This window comes from Cynocephalus volans, chromosome 13 (assembly GCF_027409185.1).
Source record: "Cynocephalus volans isolate mCynVol1 chromosome 13, mCynVol1.pri, whole genome shotgun sequence".
In the NCBI taxonomy this organism is placed as follows: domain Eukaryota; kingdom Metazoa; phylum Chordata; class Mammalia; order Dermoptera; family Cynocephalidae; genus Cynocephalus; species Cynocephalus volans.
In genome coordinates, this window is record NC_084472.1 from 21,367,805 (window position 1) to 21,390,168 (window position 22,364).

General features: G+C 38.8%; 1 protein-coding gene across 1 annotated transcript in view; it reads right to left on the bottom strand.

Annotated features, from left to right (window-relative positions):
* Positions 1 to 22,364, bottom strand: part of ZNF521 (zinc finger protein 521) — a 155,838-nt gene that overhangs the window by 28,266 nt on the left and 105,208 nt on the right. Inside the window, exon 3 of the mRNA XM_063077154.1 lies at positions 247 to 378. Within this exon, the coding sequence (XP_062933224.1) occupies positions 247 to 378 (132 nt within the window). The remainder of the gene's footprint in view (positions 1 to 246; positions 379 to 22,364) is intronic.

Here is a 22,364-nt window from a genome sequence, read left to right on the forward strand (position 1 = left end):
AGTGCAAACTTCTGAGAGAACTTGAAATGCCATCTGTTCATCCTGACAGTTAACCTTCCTGCCCATTTGAGCCTTTAAGTAGGCTGCAATCAATAATGCTAATCAGCAGAAATCAAACATCTTCCCCCCAAAATTGAATTGAAACCGTATCTGTGAAAGGCTATAGCAGTGGGCAGTATGCTCTAGTAGGAAAGACATGATGTGGCCATACAACTCTCCTGAGTCTTCCTGAAATAATCTTCCTACCTGTAAAGCAGACTGGACACTTGAAGGTGCCCCCCATCCCTTCAAAGCTGTGCTCTATCAGGTGGCACTGGAGTTTGGCAGGGGAGTCGAAGGTCTGGCTGCAGAGTTTGCATTCATGGTTCAGTCCTTCATCTGTTAAGGAAAATACATGAACAGAAAAGGTGTAACCCATCATATCTTTAATAGACTAGTGAGTTAATTATGATTGCTTATAATAAACTATTTCCATAACGTAATATACTAATATATTGCTGGTAATATCAACTGGTGAAGGATGTAGTAGTATATACGGTTTCTGGTTATTTCACATTATTTATGAGTTTATGTTCATTTTAAATATTTCCAGAATTTAAAATCCAAAGATAAACAGAAGTCAGATTTTATCTTAGGGATAATGCATTTTATTAAGCTTTTAAAGTATAATTGGGATATCAACATTGAGGCATCTCCTTTTCTCTAATTGTCATGATTTTATGGGCTCTGTATTTCTAAAGTCCTAAAACAAAGGACCCATAGAAAAGTGGACAGCTTCTTCCTCAGTGCCTCACCTCTGATTTATCCAGAAGGTTCTAGAAGTTCCTATCTGTAGCTATAAGGTTTCCAGTGGTATTCCCATGGATATAGGCTTTCTTTGTCTAAAAGTTTCTGGCAATCGTGAAATATTATTAATGCTGATAGTAGCCGATCAATGCTCTTTTCTCAGCTTTGTACTCCTAGTCCCCCATATTCTTCCCAGTTGATTGCTCCCTTAACTTTGTAAGACAGTTTCAACTTTACTCCCAGATCCAGACCCTGCCCGTCTTTCTCCAAAGCACTTGTAAGAGCTCCAGGCTCACTTTTGACTAGTCCTGGATTTCTCTTTGCTATCTTAGGAACAAGATGATAGAAAAATATTTTGATGTAATAATATTGCTATATACAGTGAAGAGTTTGTGTTATAAACAGAAACCATTATTTTGATGCTGCTTTTTTCCTCATTAAAATGTTTATAACATTTAAAATTTAAGGATCATCCTAACTCATTTCAATGTGCAATTGTACGAAATGAAAACCAGGAGCACTGCAACTAACGATCCAGCTATCACTTCTTTAGTGCTTACTGTGTTTCAGATGCTGTTGTTCTAAGGGCAGATATGAATTCATTTAATCTCGCAACCACCCTACGAGGAATACTATTATTAGTCCCATTTTGCAGATGAGAAAAATGAGGCCAAGAGAGTTTAAACTAACTTTACTCTGAGTTACTATGTCTAATCACTGGAGGAACCAGTATTTAAACCCAGGCAGTCTGGCCTCAAGATCAATGATCTTCACAGATGCGCTGTGGCATACACCTGCTACTCCGAAGACCACTTATTAGGATGAGTAAGGGGTAGAAGCTGCACATTAACCTGGCTTGTTATCAAGTTATACTTTTATCTTCTATTTCCAATGATTAAAAATGCTACTAAGGAACATTTCTTTCAGTTATCCTAGGTCTAGGAAATAAAGGACATACTCACAATGGGGGCAGGTGGTCATAAGACTATTCTCCAAAGCTGTTTCCTTTCATTCAAAGACAACACGCATGTGTAAGTCCTACACCGGTTGATATTGCTGGCAATACAAAGGCCTGATTACAAAGTGAGTATTATTGGTTAACTAGGAGTAAAATCACTCTATTTGTATTCCTAATCTTTCTTCTCACACAAGTATGAGTCTTTAGAAGCAGAGGACTGGAATTTGTAAAAAGAGAAGCAAAACACTAATTAAGCCACCCAGTACTGTCTACATTTCACAAGGGATAAAAACCTACTCTGTATTTGGGTGGCACAGTAAATTCCTTGATTATAATTATGTAAGAGAGTTTAATTGTGCATACTGACAGGACAGGGGGTTACACAGAAAGCTTTAGGGATTACATAAAATCAAGGGTTTTTCATCTGTTCCTTTTTTTTTTTAATCCTAAAGTCACCAAAAAATTTCCAAATTTTAGACATTAGTAAGTATAAGAAACACTATATATGGTAGGGAATTGAATCAGAAGTTAATCATCAGAAATACTTGCCGAATTGAAAAGTTTTCTATTCCCTCAGTGCTGCATACCTTTATTTTGAATAGCAAGAAGATAATTAAGGATATTCATATCATTTAAAAATTATATCTGTTGTGCATAAGAACCAAAGTGTGGCCTGTGGGTGTGAGCTGGTATATATTTGTTCCAGAATTTATAAACTTGCAATAATTATGAAGTAACTCGTACAGACCTGGTGGGTTTTCTTGGGGATAATGATTGACTGTCAAATGAGCGTAAAGTGAATTATGCAAGTTAGGATGCTCTTTAATGGGATGCTATCATTCTTAACTGTGAGTATTTTGCTTGGAAAAATAACAGAAGAAAAAATACATGACATATATGTCTATGAGTACAAAGAAAATATCCTCATCAACTTTTACTTATTTTCTATCCAAAGAAAAGAGATGTTGCATCCCAAAATGTTACATAAACCAAATTTAGTTAAGTGAATTCACAAAAAGACGACACACAGTCCTAAAGGTACTTATGCATTATTAGTGCAGACTTATTTTTCACATATTCCATGCTTTATCTGTGAAGCCATTAAAGTGATAACAATGATAGCAATCGTATCCAGCATTTTCAGAACTCTTTTTTTTTTTTTTTTTTTTTAGTGCCTGGCAACCCTTGACCTTGGTGGTGTCACACTGCACTGTGCTCTAGCCAACCGAATAACTGGCCAGCCCCCAAGAACTGTTTTTACAGTTTAAAAGTACCTGGCGATATGGTAAAAATGTTGGAAGTTCTACCTGCCTTGTAGTTGTAAGCTACACAGTGAGGTCTTTTCCAATAACCTGATTTCCTAGTTATTGGAGGAGGAGAGAAAATATACCTGAACTGTGATGCAGCAAATAAGAAAAGCAAAAGCCCATATGCTCTAAGGTAGACAGTGAACATGCCTACGCATTTCTCTGGCCTTTGTTTACCCCCCTGTTCCCTTTTCCCGTCCTCATACTTGCTTATTACCTCGGGGTCAAATATATAATGAATAGGAGAGATGGGGGACCCATAACATTTTTACACCTGGTTAATATAATTCATTGTGCATTTTTTTTAATTGAAGGGGAGAAGCATAACTAGTAATAGAAAACTAATTAAACTATTGATAATAAGAACTTCAAAAGTTTATCCTTATTCGGAATCTCTTTTTAACTCTGCTCTCATGCACTCGGTGCTTATCTTGTGTGGCTAACAGCAATGTCTTAATTTTCCAAGAGTTTCTAAAAACCCTTAGTAATGGGGTGGGTGTAGGGGAGAGGAGGGATCTGGCTGAAATAAATCACATTTTCTTTAAAAACTGATGATCTTTTCAAAAGCTGGTGTCGATGAGGTGACACCATCAACACCTCCAATTTCAGGTGAACCGAAGATTCAAACTCAGGATTTTGCCTGCGAAGTCACAACTTGCACCTTGCCCAATATCCGCCCCCCCCCCCGCCAAGCCTTCTTCCTAAAGGTGCCAAAAAGCTTTACAAATTCAATCAAAATAACCATTTCTACTCTCCAGAAAGGTAGCAGCTGACAGTAATTGGATAATACAGCCTGACTCATTTATTAAAAAGAGATTCAGAGTCAATTGATTTAATAACCATTATAATATTCCATTAAGGATATAATAGGCTAGTACAGCCCTATCTTTTTATTAAGAGTTATAGATGGGATCTTAGGATGAAATTTCTAGATTTTTCTTCCTCTTTTTGCTTATCTCTATTCTCCAGATTTTCTACAGTGAGCATGATTTGCCTTTCTACAAGGAGCATGTTACATTGAAATTAAAAGAGAGAGAAAAAAAACCTACCCTTTCTATACCCTATTAATAAAGATTGATTACAACACTGAATTTTGATAGCGAAAAAGATAGGTAATAGGCAATATTATGGAGTACAGAGAAACTCCAGTTTTGCACATTAGACTTAAAAGTATTCTAGCCAAACATTTGTGAAAACAGAAATTAGCACAAGGAAAGAGAGAAAGAAACGTCAGAGTACAAATTAGTAAGTTGAGTGAGTAGAATATGCAGCTTTTGATATGAGCCTGTATCTTTCCAGAACACACAGAATACCCCTCTCTGTTGCATACTGAGGGGGTCTGCATGTGTCCAGCAATGTGGGCCAGCAACTTCCTATCCTGGTCACCCACTGTGAGGCATGACCAAAGATGGTTTGAGCATAATTGAGGAATAATTTCACATGTCTAGAAATTTTAGCTGAAATAATTATTTCCGTTTGCTAATCTACATTTCAGTGTGAACATAAATGTAAACAGGAATCAAGTCTACATAGAAGAGACTGATGCTAGCGCAAATATTTACTCCAGTATTAAATGTTTCATAGGAGAGAGTCTGAGTACTTAATTAGAGTACAACCCCACTGCCTTAGTGGGAAACGTGATAATCATTTACAAAACTTTGTGCTCTAACAACAGAACCTGCTTACCAAAAGCCAGTTCAAAGAGGAATGATCGTTTTTATCTTTCCAATTTGTAAAACTTGGACCTACGTAACTATTCATCAGCCACTTTCCTAACAGAAAAAATTAATAGTTACCATTTGGATGCTCAAGCACAATTCAGGTCATGAGCTCCAACATGGCAATTGTTAGTTTAACACAAGACACTGACATTTCAATACAAGCTTTAAACAAGAGAAACCCTTTAAGCAGCCTCCAGACTGTGTGTCCCATGTTTATACTCCTTTTCCTTCAATAAAAACAAAAATCTAGAGCAGCTACAAGCAAATGTTCAGTGGTTGACTTACATGCAGCTGTTATCCCAGGAATCACTGGGGGCCCCCTTATATCATCTGATCAACACTACAGCCATTACTGAGGACCAATTTGTAACAGTTTATAAGTAGCACTCCTCTCATTTTCCCTTGAGACTGGCCAGAAGGGTCCCCCAGCCTCTTCCACTGCATAAATCTATAGGCTAAAGTCCACAGATATAAACCCCTCCTGGTACATCATCATGTGGCAGGAACCACACTTAAAAGCTCTGATCTGAGCGGGAGCAAACTCTGCCCTCAGAATCCAAGCAGAGGAATCCAATGCCCTGCAGCTGTAATCTTTCCAGTTCGAACGTGTGTATTTCTATATCCTTATATATATTTTCAAATCCAAGAAAACTGTGCCCTAAACCAATTCCCAACCCCCCACCCGTTACTTTGCTTCTCCTCTTCCCCGAGTTAATTTCCAAGCACACATTTATAAGCTAGGGGTCTAAGGAGGAACAAAGAAAAGCCATACATGACAAAACTCACCCCTCGGCTATGTTGGTTTGCCCTAGAAACCCTAGAAAAATAGGCAGACTGTACTGTAATTTGCCATGCACGCAGCCATCACATTCCTTCTAGGTCCACAACACTCTGGCCACTATAATTTGTTGTATTGTATAATGCACGTATTTCTCAACTGTAACAAACACACAGAGGTACTAATTTGGCAATGGAGAATATTACTTAGGCTTCAAAGTTTGCTGCTGGTACGTTAGTCATGCAGCCCCCAAAGTAAGGCAGAATTTGAGAGTACTGAATATTGTGTGAACTTCTATTCACAACAGTTAGAAAGTTCTGCCCTTATTTTTTGGACAGTTTAACATGAAGATGAATGTTGCCTGAAGATTGATAGTTGCACCTTCTTGGAGTTTTCTAGCTGGCAGTATGAAATGTCTGCTACTGTCAGTATTTCTGTGCCACACAAGAGAGGCACATGAGATACAAGCACAGGCACTTACAAGGAGAGAAGCTGGGAATGTGGTAAATGGGGACCAGGTACCCAGACTTTGCCTCTCCCCACACAAAGTGCCTAGTCCTTAGGTATCTCAAGAGAAGCAAGCCAAGTGATCTATACATCCTGTGTACTTCAGCCACAATTTTACTTTAAGGAGATACAGGGTACAAGTCTCCATTTAACTCCATTACTGCCTGTTTTCGGCCAATGGTCTATAGGCTACAATGCTTTTGGCCTTTTAAGCAAAGCCACTGATATTGACACTGTTATTTCTGGTCTTGAACTTCTCATTATCAGCAGGGCTAGAGCAGGAAATGATTCAGCTGGGGTAGGCTGCATGGTACCCAGCAGATTCTAAAGAGCCCAGGGGCTGCCTAGAGCCCCATAAACATCAGCAGCTTGGAAACTAGCAGGAGGTCCAGGTGGGTAGGGATCGGAGAGGCAGGCGGTGGGATTTTAGATGCTCTGAGATGCAATATCATCCAATTCCTTGGCTATTATTATCGGTTGTATGGAGTGCTTATTAGAATATTTTCATGTAGCAGAAAACGTTGAAATGTTCAAACAATGAACAATAAAACAAACAATCCACCAAAAAGGTGGCTTCTGTCCAACTGTGGGGACTCAGCAGTGATATTTTGGCACCATTGGGGAATAGGGATAAGCACATAGACTAAGATACCTTTCAAACCTGACAAATACACTGGCACCTCTAGTTCTTTTTTTTTCTTCTTTAATTTCTGAATTGAAGCATAGGCCCTATAATTGAAGTCTCACATAGTGCAAATAGCTTTAAAGGTGAAAATCTTTCCCTCAAATGTTTTTATTAAAAATAAAAAAACAAAAAAGACAAACCAAAAAATCCCCCCAGACATCAGTTTTTGGAAGGGCCCTGATGAAATCACTTTGAGTTTTCCCCTCCCCACCCCAAGTAAAAACATTCTTAACTAAGAAAAGAAGAAAGTAGTGCATATTCCTTACTAAAGATACTGTTAGCCCTAGAAAAGGAAAGGGTGGGCATAAGGGTGGGAGGGAGGGTTGAAACCAATAAGTTTAATCAAAGGCTCTAGGTGTGATTAGAAATTACAGTTGCTTTTTAAAAATTAGCTTCTCAAATAAAGCTTTGACTTCAGTGTATGCCCCTGTGTTCCACTGAAAGGCATCCAGTTTACTTGAATAGCCAGTTTCCCCCTTGTTTACCCTCACCTGAATACAGGAAAGTAAACCTTTTCCTTTCATAAAGTTTTCCACCACCTAATCTTTAGTGCCGTTTTGTTCTCTGCCTTAACAGGAAGTTTGTGAGTACAGAAAGGCAAGTATAAAACAGTTACTTTCATTTCATGTAGTGGATTTGATGTACAATGTGATTGGCAATAGCATGTTTCCTATTCAGCAATGCATTTCAGCTTTTGGCTTCCTACTAAAGAGTGGTGGGTGGCAGCCCAGGACATCTTACTACCAAGAGAGAACGGAGAACTACATTTTGGGTTATTCACCAATTCTTGCTACGGTGCAAGTTTCAGAGAGCAAGAGTATTCGTCTTTTTTGCTCATTGGTGTAAACCAAGATCCTAGAACAGTGTGTAGGTCCCAGCTGGGACTCAATAAATATTTATTGCATTTATGGAAAATATATACTTAGTTAATCCTACATCTAATTTCATCAGAACAAAATGCTGAGTTGACACCAAAACAATATTTATTGTTTGTCGGTTGAGTTTCAAAAGGTTGCTCATTCTCTCGTGCATTAAACCCTGTGCATATAACATAGTGGACTCGCCAAATTTATCTTACGGTGCGTGGCTTCATTGTTTCCTGAAATAAGATTAAAATGCTCTGGCAAACAAAGCATTAACAAAGTAGCTGTCTAATTTGCCAGCTGATCTCTGGCAAGAAACTGATGCGTCAAGACTTATCACTTATTTCAAGAGGAGAAATATAAATTTTATATCTGAAATACAAAAGAATAAACTTATAGAATAAAGAATAATTGACTTTTATTTGTCCCAAGTCATACAGAAGTCTCTACATCATACATCATAACCCATAAACAATTTTTCTTAATAGTTTTTATTCTTATATTACAAAGCTCCATTCCTTTAACTAATTGGTTAAATTATATGTATGCATTTATTATATTCTTTGCTTAAAATGTCTCTTATGTGACATCAAATACCTATTATTAATGCCCTCACATCTGGACTTCTGATACTGGTGGAAATTTAGGTATATTTTACCTTTGAGTACTGTACACAAAAAACCACAAATTGGTAAAATCAAAGGAGGATAGTTCATGCAGCATAAACTAAATGTAACCTGCTTTAAAGTTAAATCTATCAGGAAAACATCTTTGAGAACTGAGACATCACAACAGTAGATGTTAATTTCACACAGCGGTGGACCAACCACACGAGCCATGTAGCCATGTATCGGACGCAGTGCTCATCAGGCATGTTTTTGTGTTGCTGTGCTGAGTTTATGGCAAGGGTCAGGGCTTTTTCTTTTTTTTAGCTTCTTCTTGGCATAAAGCCACTAGTTATCTGAAGGAGAAAGTCTCCAAACACTGAAAAGCTGTTTATCCTTGCTAGAAAGCATGGCTTGCTACTGCTGATTTAAAAAAGAAAGAAAGAAAAAATACAAATCAGACAAACAAAAGAAACAGAGTGAAGTTCAACAGCTTCTGTAAATGTATGGACCTCGACAGCCAAGGGGCTATAAGTGCCCACAGCTTTAAGACAAGTAGATGGTTGGGCATTTTCAAAGCTAAATATCTCTCCAAGAAACCGTATTATTGATTACTTATTGCAAAGATGACATCTTCTGTCCTAAACCATGGTGTTTAGAATCAGAGTTCACCACACAAGCACAAGTCATATGGCACATGAGTGTGTAAAGGGGGCCAGAATCTCTCAATTTCCAAGTGACTTTATTCTGCTCTTTTTTACTTTGTAGCAATACTAGGAAAACCATTAAGCAGCAATGTGAAAATCACAATACTACATGTTATTTGCAAATGAGTCACATTTTTATTGTTCTATTGGTGTGACCTTAGAAACTTGGCCTTGAAGAATAAAAAAAGGTAATGGCACAATAAATGCAATAAGATTTCTAAAAACAGTTTATTGGAAATGTGCTGTGAAACTTGAATTCTTCTAATCAAACGATGCCACCCCTTAGAGAAATTTTCCTGTGCATTATTAAAGTGATATAGTGCAGTACTAGTTAGAGCTCCATAACCTTTAAATTGCCTGATTGTAATTAAGGCCACTAGTTTTATTTAGGAAGGTTCAAGGAGGCTCAATTTAAGTTGGCTTAACTAGTGTGAATTTAATGTCATGCTGCCAGAAGGCAGAGGAGCACTCTGGCCTGGCTGTTCTGTGGCACATGCAGCTGTGGGGTCATGTATTCTAAATTAAGCCCAGATTTAAAGAAACTACAGATATCAGTAAGTAGCTGGATGTGTGTAAATACACATCCTTGGGTTTGCATATGTACATCATTCATTCTTTCATTCTTTTAATATATGGGCAGCTTTTCCAGTTCGGGAATGTAAATACATTTAATTATTTTTACTGTGAGTAGAAGGGATTTATAGGTGTTCTTAAGGGCACAGTGATCACTTTCATGGAAAGGCAGAGCTTAAGGCAATGTCCAATCAGCATTTATGATTTAAAATAAAATGTGCATGTAATGAAGTTGTAAAGACAGGAATGTTGTGATAAAGAAATTCTAAGAAGGAAAATCTACAGTGAGGAATATGAGGAAAAGAAAAAGCGTAGGGTATTATTTGAACAGGCCACTGAATGGAGAGCTGAGAGCAATACATAAACTTCTCTGAAAGGGCAGCAAATCAAAGACTGAAACAAAAGATGAGAGAAAATGAAGGTCCTCAAAGCACAAACAAGAAGAAGCAAGGGTAGCAGCAGAGAGAAAACACTTAAAGATTTGACCCATGTTCAAAATTTTACTGGATGTGAGCTCGAAAACATTCATCTCTGGATAGAATGCTGGCAATTTTCTGTAGCTCCAACAGCAATAATGATAAATGAATTTCCTTACAGCCAAGTGGCTCAAGCAGCCAACGACGTTACCACTATATAATTAATAACAATAAGCAATTAAAGAGAACAGCAGGTTACAGCTATAAGGTGTCAAAATATATTAGCAGAGGAAAACACTGCAACAACACACTTAAAAGAAAAATAAATGGACTGCGCGTGAATCCACGTACAGTATCTTCTCCCATACTATATTTTGGACAAAGCTTTTATGCTTGAAGAAAAACAGGATGACGTAAAACTACTATAAGGTGATTAACATCCCTCCAAAAACAAAGAATGCTCCCCGTGCTCAGAGAATTTGGAAATGTGATATGGGAAACACGATGGTGAAGGCATGGGAGGGTTGGCTGACCACTCTTTGGCATTATCCTTTTACTAAAAATTACTTCAATAAGTACCTCACAAAACTGTGTTTTTTGGCTCATGTATTTTCAGGGATCTCAGAACATTTTGCTAGTTCATGTGAAATGGAGGAGAAGCAATAAACTAGGAAACTGAAGGAAAAAAGTGAGGGTCCACATTATATGTCTGGCTAAACACTGGAGCTTTAGATAAAGGCTAGAAGGGGTTTTGGAGATACCTGAACTATGAACTTGTTTAAAAGATGAGAAAGTTGAGATCAGAGACATTAACTAACATGCCCACAGTGGAAAAGTGTTATGGTCACGGCCGTCGCCAGAATTCAGGCTTCCTGCAGCCAAGACTACACTGTCCCACCAAACCCGGATATGAAATATTTCCTTCTTCTTAAGCACAGCAATTTAAGTTGTACATTAAACAAAACAAAAGTTGTTGTCTTCTAGATCTCTTATTGATGTGCAAGAAGCTGTTTATACTTATACGCTACCCGGCTACTCTTTTGCTTTCTGAAAAGCCAAGGCCTGAGTTTATTCTAATCCACTTCACCCCCCACGTCCTAAGCAACTCCAATGCATTCTCTTTCTCACTGTGAAAGTGCTCCTCTCTCTTTAGGCAAGTGAAGCCTTAGCTAATATGTAGCACCTGCTGGAAAATTGAAAAATTTGGTAATGGAAAGTTAAATTCTCCATATTTCCAGATTCTCCAGAGGGCCTAGGAAAACCATTTTCAATAAAGCACTTTGGTCTAAGCTGTCAATCTGAAAGAAACATTCCTGATTATACAACCTGTGACGTAGTAGCTGAATGCTGATCCTTTCTCTCAATGGCAATAAACCAATGATTTGATTCAACTGTCACCTGAAACCCTGTGGAGGTTGGACTTGAGTGCTCCTTTATGGAATTATAATTATTCAGAAACAAAGACTGATTTCTTAATTCTATTCTGCCTATAGCTAACCACTCTTCTTTAATACCTGAATCATTCCTTGATAGGGTAGTGAATTGAGTATTTCAGAAGAAACTGAGACCGCATGCATATTCTGCAGCGTGTGGCTTACTAAAAAGGTAACCCTATGCTTATGTATGGAAAATAGGTTAGCTCAATATGTTCCTAGTCTACTTTTCTCCCTCGGGCATCGTTCTGGACACACCGGCACTATATACTGGAGCCAAGATGTTCCTGGCATACCAATGAATCACACTCATTTCTAGTTCCTCCTGTTGTTTCCTGCCAGTCAAGAGCAACATAAATGAGGGAGTTGTTATCCACTGTGGTGGGCAGAGAGAAGGAAGGGAGGAAGGAAGAGCAAAAGATTCATGTTATAACAAAGATTTCTGTCTCATTTCTACTTAGTTTTGACGGGTAGTGAAGAAGTAGATGTCTCTAGGTATTTTGTTAGATCAAAAACCAAAGCTAGACTATAAAATAGGACCTAATGAAAACCGTGGGCTAGTTAATAATTATATCTGTTAAATGAAGAACGAGACATAATAAGTATGAAAAGCCCTTTCTCAGAGAAGTGATTCCTTACATTACCTTGTGCAAACTATTAAATATTTCTAAGACGATAATGCCAAATTGTAAAGACGTTTTGGGCACAATAAACTTTTAATCCTCTGTCTTCAGTTTTTCTAGAACCTGAACCAGTTCATTCAAGATTCATTTAAAAAATTTAAATATGGTATACTGTGTCAATACAAAAAAGGCTGATAATGATTCTCCTAATACAAAAGGAAATCTATTGAAATAATGTCACTAAAATATCTGTCAATGGCCTGAAACATTTTATATATTTAAAGGCTCTGCTTTGTCCTGCATATGTGATGCAGTCAGCATAGAATTCCAATGCTGTCTTAAACAGCCTAAGCAGAAGTCTGATATTCACAACTATAAAATTTATTTCCTTTCTAAAAGAAGTAATATTTAGCTCACTTGTCAATTTCATTCTCAGTAAAGAAAAACAGAAATGTCCAGAATAGAGGGCCCGACCCTGTGGCTCACTCGGGAGAGTGCGGCGCTGGGAGAGCCGTGGCGCTGGGTGTGCCAAGGCCGCGGGTTCGGATCCTATATAGGAATGGCTGGTGCGCTCACTGGCTGAGCGCGGTGCGGGCGACACCAAGCCAAGGGTTATGATCCCCTTACCGGTCACAAAAAAAAAAAACGAACGAAAAAAAGAAAAGTCCAGAATAGAAAGTGACTTAGAGTGATGTCTTGGCCTCTTACTCTTCCTTTGTTTCTGAAAAATAGCAGAAAGTTTGGTTTCTTAAAGACAGGTATTAGCATGAGAATTTCCATATTGGACGATCTGAAGAAAAGTGAAGACAGTCCTGCTCCACATGACATTTTGGTTAACGATGACTTGCATACATGACAGTGGTTATATTATGTAGCCCAGGTGTGCAGTAGCTGGTGCACTCCATGATGTTTGCACAACAACAAAATCACCACATTCTCTGTTAAGCAATGAACAAGTGGATTTTATATAATTTTGTGGGATTCTAATTGTTGGGTAAAATAGGAGACATATGGCCCAATCTAAAAACCAGCAACAAAAGTTCTCCAGTTTCTGAATACTGGAGAAAAGATGGTTCAGAAATTAAATCCAGAGTGGTTAAATACAAATTAGCATTGTATAAATCTGCAGAAAAAACAAAGTGGAATAAATATTTTTAGCATATATTCAACCAATCACAATAACTGAGCATGCATAGATACTTATATTTAGAGAAAAGTGCCCAGTAACAAAATAAGTTTTCTTCTCTAGATGGGAAGAGAAGTTTTCTTAATTAAATATTGGTCTCAGTTACTTCCAAGAACAAAATATAAAACAAAATCTCAGAGAATTAGACATAGCTGTGGCTATCTCGGTAGGAGAGCATGTGATTGATAAAGAGGTACCTGGCATCCCAGCCCATGTGGTTCATTCTGAACTTTCTTCCTCTACCTGATACATACAATACACCTGGATATCTCTCAAAAGGGAACAGGAAGAGAAGAGGAAGAATAAACTAAATGATATACAGGACCTAGAATCTTGACATCTCTCTCTTGAAATAAATATTAGAAAGTCTGTCTTAATGTAATAACAGCAGGGAAATTCCAAATCAAAGTAGTCACTATGGCCTTAACTCACCCGGTTAAGTCTAAATGTGATCTCATCTACTGCAAAAGATCATACTCTGTGCTCATGCCAACATGACTTTTAAGCACATGAAGTCGAATGAAGTGTCTACACAGGTCAAACTCAGCCCTTCTTCTTTTTTTTGAAGGCCCCATAATAAGGAGGCCCTTATTATTGCTAAGACTATTACAATAGTACATTTTCTTCCCATTATCTCTACCTGAGGATGATTATAAATACAATAACTACTTGTATTTATAAGAGGGGTCTTCAAAAAGATCATGGAAAGATGCATATTATCTTTCAGTTCCATTTTCCACAAACTTTTTAATGTACACTTGTATAGCCTCTTACAATTTTCAAAATGCACGGATTTATATACATCTATTCTCATTTAATCTGTTCAGTAACATGGATTGGTCCAGGTAACCCAAATCCTAGGAAGAGCTTAACTGATTTACTCAAAGTCACAAGGGTAGTTACTGATAGAGCTGGGCTCAAATCCAGGCTTAGACTCCACAATAGGGGGAAAAAGTAACTGAATTTTAATTTGGAATAAAGTTTTTAGTTAAATCATGTATGATACTTAGTCTACTAGATCCCTGGGCTCAGGAAGATAGAAGATCATGCAGCAACTTGCACTGATTATGTGTGTTTGGTTAAGGCAGTGAAGAGCAACAGGGGGAAAATCAGAAAAATAGACTTTTAGCTTGGGCCTTTCTGATTATCTTAATGGTTTATTTTACTGCCCTTTTAAGGTTTGATTAAGGTCGAAAATATGATACTCTTTTTTCTGTTGCTGTTCTTGTTTACGAATTCATCAAGATTTAGTTCAAAACTTGGCATTCAAAAATCTGACTAATTCATGAAGAAATAACATATTTCAATTTGCTGTTATGGGTAAGAAAACTGATATGAATCATCTTATTAACTAAATCTGTTTTAAAAATCCAAAAGAAGTCATTATTTTCAAACTGTGTGAAACAAGGCAGAATCATTTTGTTTCCCCACAAATGGTACCAGTTAGAAGGCTGTTTTCTCTTCCTCATGTGGAGAGTTTCGCATAGACTGTTAAATGTAACTTACTGAGTTGATTTGGAAAATACCAAGAAAAGCATATATTGTACAGCTCAAATGCCTGGAGTTAACAAAAACAAACAAACCCTTCCCAGCCCCCAGAAATGTAAATAAAAAGTTAGATTTCCCTGTACTATATTTGATTGCATTAATTGATGTTAAAAAAAATGGGTTGAAAATAAAGCCCAGCAGTAGCATTTTTCTTTCCTAAATCACAATAGTAGCACATTATGAACATTACCAAAAGGTCCCCTGGTACGATTGTAGAGTTCCACTCTGGCAGTAAAATGCATCTACTGCGTGTTCTCCATGTTCGTCTCTACCCTCCCAAATATATAAGAAAGCAGGTCACACATGCAATTAGGCCTACTTGTGTATTGCTTACATATTAATTTCCAATGAATACTCAGGAACTGAGTGCTCAACCACTAAATCTTTTATATATTCTCACATAGGGTTTGTGCTCTGATAGCAAGTGGACCATTACTACTGAGTCCAGTTTTCCACTGTCACACAAGTTGCTTCCACAGTGGGAGGGAAGCTCCTGGCACACACAGGATATTCTTGGTAACCCTGGCATATTAGTAAAGATAGACCTTTACCACAGGCATAAACCAACTTACACTGTAGTGGGTAGAAGAGATAGTCTTTGTAAAAATCATCACAGGCACTATCCCCAAAGCTTTTCTTCCCATGCAACATGGTAGAGTGGTTTTAAGAACTCAGACCTTGGAATCACTCAGTGGGGGTACTGTAATCTGTGTAATCTCACATAGGTTCTTGAACCTGGCCTTAGGTGAATCATCTATTAAATGGGGATATCAAGTGCCCATGTCATAGGGCTGTACAGGTGATACTCAATGTAAATAATAAATATCACGTATCTAGCACAGTGTTTGGGCCATTGTAACTATTCAGTAAATACTATTCTTGTTACTAAGCATGAAACCAATGTTTGCTCCATTTGTTGAAATACCTCATATTAAATGTTTTTAATATTGGTTTTGTTCCTCTATTTTTCCTCTTCCCTTCCATATAGGAGAAAGAGTAAGAGAAGAAAAGGGAGAAGCCAGAGGCTATGTGGCAGAGAGGGCCGCTGGTTTCAGCGTGTTTAGGGCAAAGTGCCATAGAAGTTGTTCCTCCTCCACACTCAGATCTGTCAGCTTCCCCAAAGCAGCTGTGGATTTTGCAGGACTTGAGAGGTAAAACTGAGACAGCAGCTACAAGGGCAGAAACACCATGACCGCTCAGCTGTCGCTGGGGCTGCTAAGTCAGAGTGGCCTTGGGGCAAGGTGGCCTGCCTCATGGGCCCCCTGCTCCCAGAGGTGAGTCGCTTTGGTCAGGCTCCTACACATGTGAGATTATTTGGTCAAATCCAGCCAAGATCTTATGTTAGTTTTTTAACTTAGCCAGACATTTAAGAGGAAATCTCAGCATATGGTAATAACAATCCTTAAAACAATACCCAGAAGATGTTAATGCTGTTAAATGACCCACTTTTGGTGAAAACTCCTTTTTCTCAAGGCAGTGCCACAGCAGCAATGGCTATTTCTCCGTTTTCCTTCCTCCTCCTCCTCTTCTCCTCAGCTCAACTTTGTGTGTGCATGTACGTGTGTGCACATGTGTGCATGCACACAGGAAGGAGAGGGAGTAAGGTTTAGACAACCCATCAGCGCAGTTGTTGGGATGACATGGAAAATTAGTTCAGAAATGAGGAAGAGTAGCAGGGCTTAAATGGAAAAGACCTGTCATACTACTTGCCTTCCTCAGGCCCCATCCCCTGCCAAGCCTCTCTCTCTCACTCAGAATCAGTTTCTCTGAATCTCTACCACATGTTATAGGGTTCTTGGGGCGTGTATCACATTCCCCCCCACAGCATCAATACGTCTCTTATTTCCCCTACAAGACGCAGTCCTTCCTGATAATCCTCTTTATTATTTACTAGGCCTGTTCTCAAGACAACTGTGGTTTTTTTGGTTTTGCTTTTGGTTGAATGAATGAATGGAGGGAAGGAGGAAGGGAGGAAGGAGACGACTTTGGGGAAACCACTATGTTGTAAGGGATTTTGAGTCCACACATGGACCGGGTAGGAGCGTGCGTGGTTGGTTCTTTGTATACCCAAGCAAAATAACACATAGTCAGAGATCTTTTCAAATTCATAACATTCTTTTATCAGTAACATGCCTCTTGCCCAGCTTTCTTACTTGTGATCCGCCCAAAAAAGTTAAAAAATAAAAGCAACTGTATGTTTAGCTCTGTCTCCTATATTTATTTCTATCTAAAAAATAATATTTCCCCTTTTTCTAGCAGGGCTTACTTACTGCCTTCTAATGTTCTGGTCAACTCCATTTTCTCTTGATAAGCAGAAAAACAGTACCCTGTCCCATGCATTCAAATTTAGCTACTACCATTTTGCAGGTATTGACCCCTACTAAGTCCTCCCTGCAAGAATGGGGTAAAAAGAATGGTCTTAATAAACACTTCCATGCGACTGCATTCCACTTGCACCACACTGTCCTTGCTAAACTGTGGGCGATCAAAATATTCTTTCTTTACAATGTAACCTCTAGAAATCAGAAGATATTAGAAGTCACTGAGTTTAAAAAAAAAATTCTGAGGACTAGTCTGATTTAAAAAAACCATTAACTTAACAGCTGCTAGGGAAAAAACACATTCTAAATATTCAGTATGAAATATCTGCATTTGGGTCTGCATTATACTAGTCTCTCAACACCTTTACCCCCTTAACCAACTGCTATAATATCTTACTAGCTGTTCTCAGTAAAACTGACACCCCCGGTCAGTCAGTGAACAATGCAAGAGAAGAAGAGGGGCATAGTCCCCTGTGTGTCAGTGTGATGCTGTCCCTCTTTTCGAGGGGCTAAACTGCCCATTCATTAGCCTTTGCAACTCGCTTTCCAGGGCACAGGCTTGGGTCTTCTCATTAGAACTGAATTCCCTGCCTCTGAGAAGTGCACAGATGTCAGGCAAGCCTGACCCAATATCTGGCTTATCAGATGCTGTTTACTTTCATAAGCCTGAGGTTTCAGTGCATCTTGAGACAAGGCGGTGGGATTCTTCTCCAGCTCTCCTTGTTGTGGCGGAGTAACGGAATGCACAACAGGCTCACAAATGGCCTGCGCCCACAGCTGCAAATCTGTGCTAGGAGAGGGCTGCTGTTTCCTATGGGAAGCTTCCCTAAAGGACAAAGGGTCCAGACTGCTCCTCTGGAAACAAAACCTGCAGGAGGCTCCAGTCCCCTGAAACAAGCAGGCATGCTTTGGCACACCCAGCCTGGGGCAAATGGCTCACCAGCTTGTCCTCTTCAGAAAACGCTCTTTGTATGGAATTAAATAAACAAGTGCCTGCATACGTACTGCATACATACATACAAATATGAAATGAATCTCTTTAATAATCTGAAGATATCATCTCAGCTCATGTATGAGGCAGTTGTTAGAGGCCTGTGACAAAGGGGCCTTTGGGTTTTCTCCTTACCTTTGATCTGCATTATGAAATGTTAATGTTCATCCCATCAGAGCCCCTTCCAGAAACACACCCTTCTTGAAAGGCTCACCCCTGCCCACTGTGACTTCCACTCAGATTCTCCATTGATATTTAAGTGCTGACATTGAGCTCATGCCCAGAAGCAGTGACATTTTTAAACAGGGCTGGCTAAACTGCTAAATAAAATTTATTGATGATAAAGAGTGTAGCCAAGATTAAATGGTGGCAATTTAATAAAAAGCACACTCCTATCCTGTGCATCTTTACATTCTGCATACACTTAATCTATGAAACTTAATTCCAAGCATTTTGTCTATATTTAGTAAGGTGGGTTGGGGGGGGGGAGTGTCCATAGAATCTATAATTTTGTGTTGATTAAGTAGGAAAGAACCACCAGCACATATTTTGATATCTCTATTAACAGCCTGTTCATGTTTAACTGCAAAACTTGGTTGCACTTTCACCATCTTTGCCCAAGACAGACCAGTAAACACAATTCCTCTCTCTATAATTAGCCTTTTCTCTGAGGGCCCTGAAGTAAGTCTGCATGCCGTAGATTTAATATCCAGTGCTATATCCATATGTGCTGCCCTTGCCTGGTCCCAGAGCATATAAACTCCCCTATTAGCAGCCTTGACTGCTTAATTATGCAGATTTTTTTTGTACCCGCCTGCCTGTAAAATTACTGTGTCTAACCTTTTTTTTTTTTTTCCCTCTTTGCACCATGCTGGCCATTCTAATGAAATCGGCATAGGGGAAAGGGCCTGATTTGCAGTTATGGAGGCTGGATCGCACTGGCAATCTGTCCTTAGTGGGAGTTACAAAAGAAGTCAAATGCCTTCATCTGGTTCTACCCTACCATCCCCAAGGTGATTGAGTTCACTTCCCGATGCTTCCCAAGTTTTCCTCAGGCTGTCCAATCAGCAGGTCCACCAGGGAGCCCAGCCTAGCTTGCAACAGTCTCTGTATCTAGTTACAGCCCCACCAGGGACAGTCAACCATCCACCCCCAAGCCTTCAGATGAAAACCTTTTCTAACAAGGCCGCCCAGCGCCAATGAAATAACACACATCTGCATATCCACTGGGTCCCATGTTTCTTGTGCTCATGGATTATGTATCTTGCAGCCTCTAATAAAGAAATGCGGTTCTTTGTTTAATGTTTATCTTGTGCTTGTTAAGCAAATGCTAATGTTGTATCAGAATGCTTTAGTGCTATTTGGGTTTTTGGTGATTTACTACAAGACAATCTGCTGTGAAGTAAATTTAGAGAGGGAGAAAGGGGGAAAAAATCATTCTGGTTGAAAGGGAGAAAAAGAAAAAGGTTTGACAGAAAAATCAAGGAAAAGGGAATGAGATTGAGTGTAGAGGGGGAGGTGAGAGTGCACTTGAGAGAGCAAAATCTGGAGACACACAGATGGACAGAGGGACACACACACACACACACACACACACACACACACGTATGGGGCTGGAGGTGGGGGAAGAGAGCAGGGCCTTATGTAAATCCCCTAGCCCCAGGCTGACATACTCACTTCATCACTGGACAGTTCCAGAAGCTAGAGAATAAACCCAGTACAATTTCCAAAAGGGATGAGATGATAACTTCCCCTTCAGTGATAAGGTAAACAGTGTCCTGAAGGGTAAACAAAAAATAAAAAAGCCTTTTTTTGTTGTCTGCCTTTGTGCCCTGATGGTTAGCACTGTGCACTGTTATTCACAGACCACAGGGAAGCCCTAAATTTAATTGTTCATGCCTAGCTCTGCTAGAAATAGGCAAAAATAATCAGAACCTCCCTCCTCCCAATTTCAGGGAGAGGTGGGGGCTGGGAGAAAAGACAAGAGGGTGGCAGCTTGAAAGCTGATGAATGAATGCCCTTTATTTATCCTTTGGCAAGATGGGATGTGGATCTCCACAGTGCAAACCTTTCCTGCCTGCTTTCCAGTGCTGCAATACTGGGAGCAGAGAGGATGTCATTTTTATACAGAGAGATTATACATTTCTACCCTACTCCACAATTTTGATAGGAGGGGTCAAAATGCAATTCTCTAAAGGTAAAATGGAAGAAAATTGAGGTCTATATATTTTCAATTACAGCTATTATAATTTGTTGACAAATTGTGAGGTTAATGAGGTCTTAGATTTCTGTGTTTTGTAATATACAAAGACTAATTGATAAGGGATAATGATAGAGAGAATAGGGTGATAGCCAGGATAAATAAGTATTTTGCTCAGGAAATACACTTGTCACAAATCATAGTCCTTCCCTTTCCTTCTCTGTGCTTCACACAATAAATCAATAAATTTCCAAAAGGATGAAAAAACTCTAAGTGGGTAAATGAAAAGCAAACACCTATCATACAAATACACACTCTGTCAAGTGAAAATTACATTCACAGAGAAGAATGCTGTGTTAGCTTTCTTCTTGGGTAAACATCTCTATCCTTAACTCACTATAGAAGCTGAGGATAAATTTAGTCTTCACGATTAATAGAATTAATTACAAGTGCTCTGGTTCTTCGGAAATACCTCAAAGATGTCACAGAAGTTTTGATTAAAAGTGTTAGCTACCGCTTCAGAAAATGTATATGCAATATACTTTATTGTTTCCTTCACTAGGTTTTTTTTTTAAATAGTTGTATTATTTTTCCTCTGAACATTATTTTCCTTGATAAATTTGTTGCTTTCTAATGGTCCTATTAACACATAAAAGCTGAATTCAAAGCCTCTTTCTATGCCAGTGGAAGGGAGGAGACTAGGTAGCAAAGGCATCCATTTGCTACTTGAATAAGTGAAAATCTACTTCTCAAAAGTATTGCCTTTTAAGTCTTCCAGGGCTCTCTGCAGAGAGTGAAGCTTAATTACTACCAGAAGACATGATTTAGGGATGTGACACTTGTTCTTTGAGGTCTGACCGGAAGTGATCAACTTCCTTCCATGACTTCATTTCATTAAATAACCTAATCATGACAGACTTCATTTAGGCTCAAAGCAAATCCTTCTGCTGAAAAGTCTCTCTTTCCATTGTCTTAGCCACTTGGTCCCCATTGGGGGCTATTATTAGAATTGGAATTTAATGTATCTATTTTCCCCTTTAAATTTAACAGAGGGTCAAAAAGGAAAAAGGAAATCAATGGCACATTTCATTAGCTGGTTCTTATACCTATGGCAGGCCATGAATCATGGGCTTTGCTGTCTATAAACTATTACAAAAACTCTTCAAATAATAAATAAAAGCGATGTACACATGTTTAGATCTGTCTTCTCAGTGACTTACAGTACTTCTCATTCCCATATCATTAATTCACACTGTATTCCTATGAAGTAGCTGTGTTCTTTGTATTATAATCTCCATTACATACGTAAGAAAACAGAGGAACTAAAATACTGAAAATTGACCCCCAAAGATGAATGTTTAATCTCAGTTCTCCTGCCTTCCCCAGGGGAGTGGGACTTGGGGAGTTCAGGGTGCTCAAGAACCTGGTGCCTGTGAAGCCACAGCTTGCTTTGTAGAGGAGCCTGACTCCAGTGGGTTTACAAAAAGCTTTACCTCACTCTCTTTACCAGAGTAATAGTAATGTTCTAGCCATCCTGGCCTACACACTCCAGCATTCAGTGCAGTCAGCTGATTATCAGAGACAAGAATTTAGGATTGAGGTGGTGGAAAGAGAAGGATGGTGGTTAGAATTAGACACTGAGTTGCACTGGGGTTGGGAGAGATTCCAAAGGAGGCACCTTATGAGGAATACTTTAAAAACAAACAACAAAAAGTCATAAAAGTTTACCCCTGAAGCTCATATTAAAATGATATTTAGAGTAGGTTTAATCTCTACATTTCTTGGGATCACCCTACACACTAATTTTCTAAAACTTGTAAAATGGGAGTGCCATTTTGGACTGGCAGAATTGAGTTCCTACTAGATCAAATCTCCTGCAGATAACTGTAAATTTGGGATACAATTTATAAAGCAGTTAACCTGAAGGTACTGGTATGTGAATAAAAGCATGCAAAGTCTGGAGAGAGTCAACAGTTGGAAGGAGGAAATAACACAAAATGAAAAGATTAATGTACTGGTTTTTTTGTTTGTTTGTTTGTTTGTTTGTTTTTTTCAGATTCTGGATGCACATGGATGCTAGTACTCCAATAGAAAACTGCAGTATTTTTGGCTTGAAGAAACAGAGGACAGAATTTTGGGCAAGCATAGCCACTAGA